At 46.3% G+C, this 12,400-nt stretch overlaps 1 protein-coding gene across 2 annotated transcripts in view; it reads left to right on the top strand.

The window, feature by feature from the left end:
• SIN3A (SIN3 transcription regulator family member A) overlaps positions 1 to 12,126 on the top strand; it is a 32,202-nt gene extending 20,076 nt beyond the window's left edge. For both annotated transcript variants that reach the window (XM_032700100.1, XM_032700099.1), the window contains exons 11-21: positions 1,098 to 1,308; positions 2,798 to 2,914; positions 3,627 to 3,865; positions 5,101 to 5,284; positions 5,467 to 6,040; positions 6,540 to 6,709; positions 7,749 to 7,922; positions 8,605 to 8,697; positions 9,040 to 9,134; positions 9,333 to 9,540; positions 10,899 to 12,126. In XM_032700100.1, coding sequence (XP_032555991.1) covers positions 1,098 to 1,308; positions 2,798 to 2,914; positions 3,627 to 3,865; positions 5,101 to 5,284; positions 5,467 to 6,040; positions 6,540 to 6,709; positions 7,749 to 7,922; positions 8,605 to 8,697; positions 9,040 to 9,134; positions 9,333 to 9,540; positions 10,899 to 11,129 — 2,296 coding nt within the window. In that variant the 3' untranslated portion in view covers positions 11,130 to 12,126. The remainder of the gene's footprint in view (positions 1 to 1,097; positions 1,309 to 2,797; positions 2,915 to 3,626; positions 3,866 to 5,100; positions 5,285 to 5,466; positions 6,041 to 6,539; positions 6,710 to 7,748; positions 7,923 to 8,604; positions 8,698 to 9,039; positions 9,135 to 9,332; positions 9,541 to 10,898) is intronic.
• Positions 12,127 to 12,400: the final 274 nt, after the last annotated feature.

The following is a 12,400-nucleotide window of genomic DNA, read 5'->3' as shown; positions in this document are numbered from 1 at the left end:
TGGTTTAAATAGGAACTATGACTTCCATGATTGTCAATACTGTACAGAACAACTCTTGCTAATCTTCCAAAACCAACTGATATCCTCTCATCAACTTTGGGCAGCAGGATTAATGTTCCTTCTGCCTGCAAATTGAGTTCCTGGTTCCAAGGGAGAAGGCAGTAGCAAAATAAATTGGGTTCAGGACCCTATTACAGTGGCTACTGTGCAAAGAAACTGCCCCAAGGAGCTTCCACTTGCTCTGTACCTCCACTGGAGTTAGTCAGGCATCAGCAGGATATTACTTTTAGGTAAGGTGCAGTATTTGACAAAAAAAAGTAAATCTGTATTTCTCCCATCTACTGCCTGTGCTCCTAACTCTAGGGATGAATATTTGCATGGGGGAAGGTATAATACAGCTTTTTTTTATTCTAGAGTTGGACATTGTCTTTTGCAATGAATAGCAGTGATTCAATTAGCTTCAGTGACAGGTTCAATTCCTTGTATTGCTGGAGCTTTGCATGAGTGGATTTGAACAAATGCAGTACTTTAGACTAATAAACTCTTCAGGAAACTTTACAAACAGGTGAACTTGGGCCTTGCAGATAAAGGCTTCTCCATGATTTGTGCTTCTCTGTGTAGTCTGGTAGAAGCAATTGCTCAGCACTGAAACCTTTTGCTGTGTAGGTACAGAATCTCTTTTCAGTTGTTTCTTGCTGCTTTTGGAAAGGAAAGGTCTGGTTTAAGGTTCTAAACATTGGCAAACAACTAGGCATCTGGCACAAGTTCACTACAGGGGTAGTTTGGGAGACCCAGATGCGACCCTGCCATGAGTGCACTCCTTGCAGCGAAAGCTCTGGCTGCTTTTCCTTGCTTGACACTAATCCTAAAGCACCCTAGTTGCACCAAGAGAGCAGTCCATCACCTGGTCAGGTTCCTGCTTCCCACCAGGTCAGGCTCTGTGGAAGTGGGATTGAGCAGAGAGAGTCCTCTCTCACCGTATTGATAATTCAGGAGGGTGTCTTGGGCACTGTCTGTAGCAATCAGTTCAGCATCACAGCTCAGCACTGTTTGATTTCTACTCAGCTCGTTTTTCACTTCATTCCTCTTATTTTTAGGAAATTCCCAGAATTGTTCACTTGGTTTAAAAACTTCCTGGGGTATAAAGAGTCTGTTCACATGGAGACGTATCCAAAGGAACGGGCTACTGAGGGGATTGCCATGGAGATAGACTATGCCTCCTGTAAGAGACTGGGCTCCAGCTACAGAGCCTTGCCCAAGAGCTACCAGCAACCCAAGTGCACGGGGCGGACTCCGCTGTGTAAAGAGGTAAGGTGGGAATTGTGTGGCAGAGGAAGGCACTTCACAGCCTTTTCAAAGGGTTGGAGCAAGGGTGAGCAAAATGGAACAGGAGGGGGGGTTTATTTTGTATCCCTGCACGGTGTCGAAAAGGTTCTTGGGGATGTTAGGGTGTCTGGTGGTGCTGGGCATGGAGCTGGGGCCAGGCAGCTGCCTGCTTAGTGCTGATCCAGCACTGATCCATGCTGCTCCTGCACCCAGGTGTGTGTGGGCAACACCATCCTGGCTCGGGATCATCATGGTACGTGTCACAGCCCGAGGTGAGCACACCCGAGGTACTCCTAGTGTCACTCCTCCAAATATCTGGATCATATCCAGAACCTATTGCACAGGGTGAGGCGTCAGTCTAGGAATTGGGTTATGCTGGAAGCTGGCTGAGAGTTGGGATACCCACGTGGCTTTGATGGTTGGCATCAGCTCCTCTCCAGTGGTGTTTGTGAAAGGGTTGCATGGAGCATTGATAAGCAGCTGGAAAAAACCCCCACTAAATAGTTATGATGTTTAATTACTGACCTAATGCTTCTACATTTTATTTATGATGTTTTATGTAGTACAACCTGTGAAAGGAACATTAAGATTACAAACTCAAACACTTTCTGTGTGGTCTTAATGTAATGTCAGGGATCCTTTACAAGGTAGTATGTAATTCAAGATTATTGCTACCTTTTCCCCTAAATTCCTACTTAATCTGCTTTCAGAGTTGTCTCTAGGCCAGCTTTAAAATAAAATCACGTTTTCCATAGACAGATTCTCCCATGTATTCCCTCACATGCCTCTTTGTTTCTCCCTGAAATGTTGAGTTTTTAATTTAAGTCCTGACACATCTCTCAAAAACATCTTATGTGATGCAATTACAAACTTTCCTTCCTGTGAGAATCTAATGACTCAGTTGTTCAGGCTTTGGGTTTATGAAAACTGGGCCTGGCTTTCAAGACTGCCTGCCAACCATCTTTGAGGTTGGGGGTTGTTTTTATTTATTTTTTAATGTTCTGTTCCTATATTGAAAGCTGCAAGTGCTCAGCTGCTTCGTTATGAAAGGTGATGCTGGGTATGTTTTATACTCCCAATTAGCCTTATTTGGAGGCAGCAACCGAATCCTGTCTGTCAGGTCTGGTGTGGTGACCACCCAGTGTTGGCAGTGGTGAATAACACACGAGAAACCAGCTGGTTGCGCTTGACTAATCCAAAGTAGCAGAAAAGCTCCTTTCACCTCTATTTTTCTTTTCCCTTGCAAGTTTTTTCCTAACAGCTCCACGTAGTGAGTTTTTCAGACTGCCTGGATGTTTGGGTTCTGGCTGTTTGGGGTTGCTCTGTGAATGCTGGGCTTTGGAAGGGGCACACAGTTTTTCCAGCTGGGGAATTAGATCGTCCCATCAGAAAACTGAGCTTGGAGCTGGCCAAGCATGGCCCCCTTGGAACACTGACCACGACTCCTGTTCTCCCTCTGTCTCCCTGAAAGGTTTTGAATGACACCTGGGTCTCCTTCCCATCCTGGTCTGAAGACTCCACATTTGTGAGCTCCAAGAAGACACAGTACGAAGAGCACATCTACAGGTGTGAGGACGAGCGTTTTGAGGTAAATTGTTTTCTCCTTGTTTGATGTCTCAGAAAGCTCTGTTCTGTGAACAGCTAATGAGCTTGATGTAATGATAGCTTTAATGCCACATCTTAGAATCTCTTTTTATTGTGTCCGTTACAATAAAAATTTTCAGACATAAAAGCTTGTGTTCCCCTAATGCATGAAGCAGTGGCTGCATAACCACTAAGTTACCATTGCTGCCCCTCACTTTTTCTTGGAGCTCTTGGTTCACCCCACTCCACATTAAATTGTTGAATGGCCAGCATGGAATTGCTGCATATTTTCTGTTCATCCTGCCCACGTAGTGCATGAGAACATGCATTCCCCTGTAATCATCAGAAAAATGATACATTCAGGGTGTTAAATGACTGACATCTTGACTGGAAGTGGAAGTTAGCTTGGCAGTTACCTGAATCCACTCAGATTTGGCACATCCTTTTGTAGACTAACTGTCAGTTGTGTTCTATTTCCAGCTGGAAAATGTAATTTCCGAACAGTATAATTCTGGTAGCCTTTAAATTCTTATGCAGTATTATCTAGGTAGCAGATAAAATATAATTGGATTGTTTTAGAGCAGCTGAACACAAAAGTGCTCTAGTACACCTTGTTAAACAGGCACGGCTTCTTGTTTCACCTCACTTGAATGTTTGCCTCCGTGAAGTATCATGTTTTGTCTATTCAACGATGGCTAACGCGCTGTTCTCTCCAGCTGGATGTTGTCTTGGAGACCAACCTGGCAACCATCCGCGTTCTCGAGGCAATCCAGAAGAAACTGTCGCGCTTGTCTGCCGAGGAGCAGGCCAAATTCCGGCTGGACAACACCCTGGGGGGCACCTCGGAGGTGATCCACCGCAAGGCTCTCCAGAGGATATATGCTGACAAAGCCGCCGACATCATCGATGGGCTTCGGAAGAACCCATCCGTGGCTGTTCCCATTGTCCTGAAAAGGTACTGACTGCCCTAGCACCCTGCCCCAGGTGCTCTTCCAAAGGGTGACACACCGTATGTGGTCCAAATCTACGGAAAAGTGGCTGATTTCTGCCCCTAAGGGGTGTGACCTCCACGAGGCTGTAAATTTGCCCTGAAGGGTTGTGGCTGCCCCATCCCTGGAAGTGTTCAAGGCCAGGTTGGATGGGTCTTGGAGCAGCGTGGTCTAATGGAAGATGTCCCTTCCCATGGCATGGGGGTGGAATGAGATGAGCTTTCAGATCCCTCCCAACCCAAACTATTCTGTGATTCTATTATTCTATGAAATTAAGAAGTTCATATATGTTCTGGTCAGTTGGTGTATTCCATAATAATCACCTAGAAAGAGGATTTTACCCTTCTGAAAAAAATCCTTACAGCTCAACTGGAAAAATATAGAGCTTTTGTTGTCTCCTCTTAAACCTTGTTTCTTCCCCCATGTCAGCACCATGTGTAAGATAAGGAAACTGTACTGTGTGGAGTGTCCTAGGGCTAAATATGATCCTTTTCCAATCCCATGGCTGTGGGCTCAGATCATGGTGGCTGTGCTATCCTCAGATTCCCAGTCCTGTTTCTGTTGTCAACCTCCCCTTCCTCAGTTAAGAAAAGGGAGTGGATGCTGCAACTCCTTGGGGGAGCTCAAGGAGATGTGTGAGCAGTAGATACTCAGTCACTTTTTGTCTCTGGGGGACTGTTGGTCTTGTGTTTGGGGTTCTGGAGCTGGGGGTAGCAACCTTCCTGGGATACCTAGGTCCTAGTTTTTCCACCCTACTGCAAGGACACTCTTCTTGAACTGAATCAGGGATGCTTTGCTTGGGTCGAGGTTCAGGAGTCCATTCCCAGGACACTCAGGTGTCCGTGCTTTGTTCATCATCCAAACTAAGCTGCTCCTGTTCCACAGCTGGAGCTACATGACTTCCTGGAGATTTCTGAGAGACCAGGACCAACTCTTTTGGCTTTTCTGTCCCTTTATCCCCTCTCCCTACTGTGGACAGCAGGGCTACTTTGTTTAGGTGGTTTTACTTGGATGTGGAAAAAAAACCAGAATTCTTTCTCCAGAGAGCGTGTCCAGGTGTAAACCTCCTTTCTTTGAGATGTCTTTCATTCCTACCCATTTCATCAGGAGTTCAGCTCTTCTCAACACTCACCAGGAGCCATGGGCCTGGGTTTTTCTGACATGCTCACCTCTTATCTCACCCTTGTTTTCTCAATCCAAGGTTAAAGATGAAAGAGGAAGAGTGGCGAGAAGCCCAGAGAGGATTTAATAAAGTCTGGCGAGAGCAGAATGAGAAATATTACCTGAAATCCTTGGACCACCAGGGCATCAACTTCAAGCAGAATGATACCAAGGTCCTGAGGTCAAAGAGTCTTCTCAATGAGATTGAAAGCATCTATGATGAGGTAAGGTAGTCACCAAGAGTTTCCTTCCCTCAAGTTTATGTACTTTGCTAGTGCAGTTTCAGTTCCTGTTCCTCGCTGCCTGGTGAGGGAGGAAGTCTGTTCACTGGCAGAGCTTTCTGAAAGGCTCTTGGATGGAGAGGGGTGATTTAGGCTGATTTCTGTGCTGTGTTTCTCCTTTATAGAGGCAAGAGCAGGCTTCAGAAGACAATGCTGGAGTCACCACTGGCCCACACCTCTCGCTAGCCTACGAAGACAAGCAGATCCTGGAAGATGCTGCCTCTCTCATCATCCACCACGTGAAGCGGCAGACGGGCATCCAGAAAGAGGACAAGTACAAAATCAAGCAGATCATGTATCACTTCATTCCAGACCTGCTGTTTGCTCAGCGAGGTGAACTCTCAGATGTGGAAGAGGAGGAAGAAGAGGAAATGGATGTGGATGAAGCTACTGGGGCTGCGAAAAAGCACAACGGCGTTGGGGGCAGTCCTCCCAAAACCAAGCTGATGTTCAACAACACGACGGCCCAGAAGCTGCGGGGCATGGACGAGGTCTACAACCTCTTCTACGTTAACAGCAACTGGTACATCTTCATGAGGCTGCACCAGATCCTGTGCTTGCGGCTGCTGCGGATCTGCACCCAGGCCGAGCGGCAGATCGAGGAGGAGACGCGGGAACGGGAGTGGGAGAGGGAAGTGCTGGGCATAAAGCGAGACAAGAGTGACAGTCCTGCCATCCAGCTGCGACTGAAGGAGCCCAGTGAGTGACTTCTGATGGAAGGCTGGGGGAGAAAGGTGCTTCCGTTTGTAGCGTGGGCTTGTTTGGTGTCTTCAGGCATGCGACAGCAGTGACCTTTAAAGATTGGGGGTTCTTTTTTCTTATCCCTGGGCAGCACCAGGAAGATGGGAAGATATGGGGAACATGGGACTTGAATAGCAGAAGGATAATATGCAGCAGTTATTTCATAAAAGCTTTCATTTTACACTTACATACCAAAAGTATCTTTCAAGCTTCCTAACTAAAAACTTTTCTTAAAAAGTCTTTTAGAAATAAAGACCTCATGGAGGAGGCTAGAGGTAGAAAGCAAGAGATTAAGGAAAGAACTGTGGCCTTAAAAGGAGTTAATCGTGTTCATAAAAGACAAGTTTAACCCTATTCCAGTAACTCTTCATCTTGAATGGGTCACCTGAGGACCAGAACTCAGAGCGACCCTTCTTGAGGGTGGTATGTTCATCTCTCCCCTTCTCTCCTGTTGCAGTGGACATTGATGTTGAGGATTATTACCCGGCCTTCCTGGACATGGTGCGCAACCTCCTGGATGGGAACATGGACTCGTCGCAGTACGAGGACTCCCTGCGCGAGATGTTCACCATCCACGCCTACATTGCCTTCACCATGGACAAGCTGATCCAGAGCATCGTCCGACAGGTGACTGCAGCAAAGCCTGGGAAGTAGGTGGGGCGGGGTGGAGAAAGCGGGCAGGTTGTTTTCTGCACACTGGAGGCAGAGTGTTGTGTGCCTAAAGGGAGAATTTCAGGGGTAAAGCAGGGAAATTCAAGGTGGTTTTTATCCGTCACGTAGAGACGTGGCAGAAGGTCATTTCTGATCCATTTAAATTATTGAGAATGTCCTCTACATGTATACAGAGTTCTTATTGTTTTCTGGATGTTTTAGGATGTAAGTGTTCAAAGCATCTCCAGAGTTAATTTAGCTTTAACTTTGGAAAAAAGTTAAATGACATTTAAATAGTTCCTTTGCTTTCCATCAGTGCTGTAGGAGCAGTGTGTACCTTTTCTAAAAACGTTTGTCTCTTTTTATCTGGCTGCCAGAGTAGCTCATTTTGGCTGTTAAACTCCAGTCCTTTTTTTTGGGCTGGTAGGAAGAATGTGTGAGCAAGGGAAAAATTCTTATTGTGTGTTTTTTGTTCTACAAAGAACAAAAACAAACACAAGGGGCTTAAAGTGGAATGGCCTGAAAGGCCCTTCCTCTTTCAGAAGGGTAGAGTTGCTCTTCAGAAGCCCTTCAGTCCAGAGATTAACTGAACTCAGAAGACAGTCGGAGAGACTTTTGATTTTTAAACTTGTACAAAATATGGATTTGATCCTAAACCTCCCACCTCTCCCCTCAAATACAGCAGCAGCCTCTTGGTGAGGAGGGGATACACTGTGTCACAGCACACTAGCCCTTCCTCCCCTGCTGCTGATCAGAATATTCCCTGCCTGTAGTTTTTCTCTGAGTAGTTGTACTTCACCCTCCTCATCTTTTTTAAAGCTATTATGGCTTTTTTACGAGCAGCAGTGATCATCTGCAACTGGAAGAAGCTAAACTCATGCTTTTTCAACTTCTTTTTTTCTTTTTGCTTGAGATTAAACCAAGCGTTCATGGTTTATTTCTTTCTATTCTGTGCTGATGGTCATGGAGCAGCCTCCCCCAGCAAACACCTTGCCCCTGTTCTTCCTTTTTGCAGCTCCAGCACATAGTGAGCGACGAAATCTGCGTGCAGGTAACAGACCTTTACCTGTCAGAGAACAGCAACGGAGCCACGGGAGGTCTCCTCGCTTCCCAGTCTTCTCGTACGCTTCTGGAGGCCACGTACCAGCGCAAAGCTGAGCAGCTCATGTCGGAGGAGAACTGTTTCAAGGTACAGCTGGGCTGTGAACCACAGTGTAAAAGCAGCACGAGCCCTTTAAGGAGGGAGAGGCACCAGTCTTTTAAAAAAAAGACCCTTGTTTCAGGCAGCCAAAAACAAAGAAAATTAACCCCATCCCAGCCAGAACCGGCACACGTGTTGCCAGCTTTTGGGACACAGGTTAATGCTTCTGTAAGGGCCCCTCAGAAATGAGGTTTGAAGGAGGAATGTATTTCCTGGAACACCAGTCAGTATCCCCTGTGCTTCACAGCAGCTTTGGGCTGTATCATACTGATTGCTTGGCTGTCACTGGTTTTAATTTGGTAGTTCAAACTTTCCTGTTTCTCTGGTGTCTCAATTTTGTTGACTGTGGGGAGATTTGCTACTACTGCCTGGGCATTAAATCCCTGCTGCCTGCATACATTGCTAATAAACCTGTGCTAATCAAATCCATACTTCCTTTGCCAAAGAGGCAGGAAGTGGTCAGGCCCTTTCTGAGCCTGTAAAGTACTTTGGATAAAAGCCTCAGTGTATAATATCTCTTCCCTTGCCCTCAGACTCATTTTGGGGGCTCAAGAGGGTTTCCCTTAAAAGTCTGCCAACTTTCTTCATTCTCCCTTTGCCCCAGTGGGATGTGAAGGTGTTTTTTTCTATTTCAAACATTACTGAAGTCCCTTCTGCTCTTTCTTTATAGCTGATGTTCATTCAGAGCAGAGGTCAAGTTCAGTTAACCATTGAGCTTCTGGATACAGAAGAGGAGAACTCAGATGACCCTGTGGAAGCAGAGGTATGGATAGCTTGTCCAGAGAGCTGGCTGTGAGGGTCAACGTTGCACTGGACCAGTGTGTCCAGTTGACTGGTGATGTGGTCTGTTAGCACAAGACAAAGAAACATCAAAGCATGCCATAAAGCTTTCAATGAGCAGGCAAATTCTTCTTGGCTTATTTTGTGTTAGAAAATGCTCAAAACCCTATAGAGAAACATTGTACCTGCCTTTTTGGGGATAAGATGCACAGAGCCTTCAAAAGTGATCTTGTGTCCATCTGTATGACTTCCAGCTTAGCGTCCTTAACCATCCCATATCTGGTGGGAAGGCAGTGGCTGATGTGTGCTCTGTGCTTGCTTTCAGCGCTGGTCAGACTATGTGGAGCGTTACGTCAACTCCGATTCTACCTCCCCTGAGCTCCGGGAGCACCTGGCCCAGAAACCTGTCTTTCTGCCCAGGTGAGTGGCCAGGCTGAGCTGTGAAAGGACCTTAAAAGACCATCTCATTCCAACTCCCTGCCATGGGCGGGGACACCTTCCACTAGGCCAGGTTGCTCCAAGCCCCATCCAGCCTGGCCTTGAGATCCACCAGCTACATCCAGCCTGCTAGTGCCAGAGATTGAGCACTAATTCCAAGAGCGTTTCTCTGATTTGCAGGAATCTGAGGCGGATCCGTAAGTGTCAGCGTGGTCGGGAGCAGCAGGAGAAGGAAGGGAAGGAAGGAAACAGTAAGAAGTCCATGGAGAACGTGGAGAGCTTGGACAAGCTGGAGTGTAAATTCAAACTGAACTCCTACAAGATGGTGTACGTGATCAAATCGGAGGATTACATGTACAGGAGGACCGCGCTGCTGCGAGCTCAGCAGGTAGGAGCCAGCAGGAGAACTGGGGTGGGCTGCTGGTGTTTCCTGGGACCCAGGGGAGGGGAAGGAAGCGTTGCCTCTCTAGCTGCTCTGGAGCTGTAAAGATTTGGGTTTAGTCAAGATGACAAGAGCTTGTGACTCTGGATTGGTGAAATTCAGGAGGATTCCGTTGGAGAAAGCTGATTTGGTCGTCTGAATGCTTTGACAACTCTCCTTTTCTCCTCCCATGGGAATATTTCCATCAACTTCAGTCATGTGTTTAGATTCATAAAACAACTACTTACCACGTTTCTTCCTGATGAGATACAAATAATGGTTTTATTTCGTTAGTTTTAAAGTAATTGTTAAACTCGCATCCACTTCAGATGAATGTTTTATTGCAGTAGTGACTCTTTGAAACGCTGATAGTGAGGATTTTGATTGAATTCCATCTGTCCCATTCAACTGGCACAAACCTCAAGGAAAAGTTAAGCTCGTAAACAGAGAACCTGAACACAGATTCTTGAAGTGTTAAATATATAACGTGCAGCATAGCCCTTGATTACTGGAATACATTGAAGGATCTGTGGAAGTTACATTGTATTTTGGATACAAATCTATTGGATTCAGCAGTTAACACCACAAAGCAGTCAGTCTTTGGGAGAAGAACAAAACAAATAATAAAATCCATAAATTTTAATCCGGAGGCTTAATTATATTGGCTGTTTTCAATTATGACTGTAGCCATGGCTTTATACCATCTGTCTGGGATTTTACGTTCCTTAGGCAGACACTTTTACTCCAAAATGTGCACAGTTCTTCCTCTCCTGATGTTTCTGTTAAGCCAGAGCTTCTCAAGCCTTTTAGACCTGACCCAAGTCTTAATTTTCCATAGTAGTTGTGTCCCCAATATGTGTAATGCATGTTCAGCTTGCTCTTTCCTGAGAACTGTACCCCTCTGTGGGAACTGGAGACAGACCCCGAGGGCTGGGAAGAGCAGGGCTTGCCTGGTCCTGGGTGCTGGAGGAGAAGGGAGACAGCAGCACCTTCTGGGCAATGCAGAAGGGACTCTGAGCTGGGCATGCAAGTTTCATACTCCCATGGGATATGTTCTGTATTGCCAGCCTGAAAGCTGCTGTACTAAACAAAGAGCATAAACCTTTTGGTATTTCTGAGCACATTTTGCTACTAATTTTCTTGGAGAGGAAGAGCTGGGAGACCTTAATCAGAGTTTTCCCTCTGTTGTCTGTCCCTCCCAGTGTCTGCGTTACAAATTCCCTCTGTGTTTGATCCCCTTGTCAACCAGTAGCCAAGCTTTGTGTAATGCTGCAGTCTGGGGGGCCAAAGCTGCCTTTTTCTAACACCTCTCCCTGTTTCTGTAGTCCCACGAAAGAGTGAGCAAGCGGCTGCACCAGCGGTTCCAGGCCTGGGTGGACAAATGGACCAAGGAGCACGTGCCCCGCGAAATGGCAACCGAGACAAACAAGTGGCTCATGGGTGAAGGGTTGGAGGGCTTGGTGCCCTGCACCACCACCTGTGACACAGAGACCCTGCACTTTGTCAGCATCAACAAGTACCGTGTCAAATACAGCACAATATTCAAGACACCCTAAAGGTCCCCCGGGGCGAGGGAAGAGCCCGGGAGATGTGTGTGTGTGTGCGCGCGCATCCAGGGAAGGAGGAAGACGCCTTTCTCCCCTCACTGTGTATCTCCGTAACACGTGGCCACTTGACTAGTGCGTGGCTGGTACAACCCGTCACCAGCGGGATTCCCTGTGGGGATGTGGATCTCCGCCTAGGACCAGGGGCTGCCGGCCCTTTTTGGGTGAGAAGGACCCTTCTCTGAACTGAGCCATCCCAGAGAAACACAACAAGCTCGTACACACCAGCAGCGTTGAGGCTTTGACTCCCCGGAGGCCCTAAGCGGCGAGGAAGGAGAACTGGATGCTCTCCATCACTGGACCACTTGGATGTGTCCCCAAAATCCCCAGGTGCCTGTCACCACTGGATTCTCCTCCCTTTATGGGCTCTGGCACGGGGCCATGGGGCAGCAGACCCTGGGTTTTCTCGCTCCCTCTTCTCCCTCCCAGGCTGGACTCACCCCGTGCAGATCGGTCTGTCCTTTCTAGTGCCAGTGGAACTGTTTTATTTTTATTTTGGGTTGGTTTGGTTTTTTTTTTTTTTTGTACCTGCTTGTTTACTAGACTCTCCTAGTGCCATGCACCAGCTTTTCACACACATGTACGTACACACACACAGCAGAGAACAACACGATTTTAACATGTTACCCTCCTTTTTTGTAAATAAATGTACAAATTGTCAATTTTTTGGGGGTTTTTGTTTGTTTGTTGGTTGGTTGGTTTGTTTTGCTTTGTTTTGTTTTGTTTTTTTTTTAATTAAAGAAAGTATGCTCTATGTGCTAGCATAACTGTACTAGCTTCTTGTGTACCATAGTACCAGGTGGCTTGATAATTAGTACTGACAGACAGACAGACCGATGGAGACATTTATTACACTTTTTACCAAAGGGAGTTACCATTGTAGTGCTTTTGTGTGGAAACTTTTTTCTCCTTTTTTTGTAAATAAAAGAAATAATGTCTTTGTTCTTAACTGGAGGAAGACACTCACTCACCCACAGCCCTGTCCCTGATCTGAAAGGCACTGTGCAATATACAGTTTTTGGGGTGGGGAAGGGGAGGGAAGGGAGGTGTATGAATTTTATAAGATTGGCTTCACAATCCAAGAGGAAAAAGCAAAGGTAGCATGTGTGTTTGGGGGTTAAACAACTGAGGTATAAGCAGCCTATGAGAGATATAAATATACAGTATAAAATTTTAATTTTTTTATTTTTGGGGGCGGTTTTTTGGTGGGTAATTTTTATCCA

The sequence above is a fragment of the Chiroxiphia lanceolata genome, chromosome 12 (assembly GCF_009829145.1).
Source record: "Chiroxiphia lanceolata isolate bChiLan1 chromosome 12, bChiLan1.pri, whole genome shotgun sequence".
NCBI lineage: Eukaryota > Metazoa > Chordata > Aves > Passeriformes > Pipridae > Chiroxiphia > Chiroxiphia lanceolata.
The sequence above is the reverse complement of the archived record's forward strand: the minus strand, read 5'-3'. Positions and strand labels throughout refer to the sequence as shown.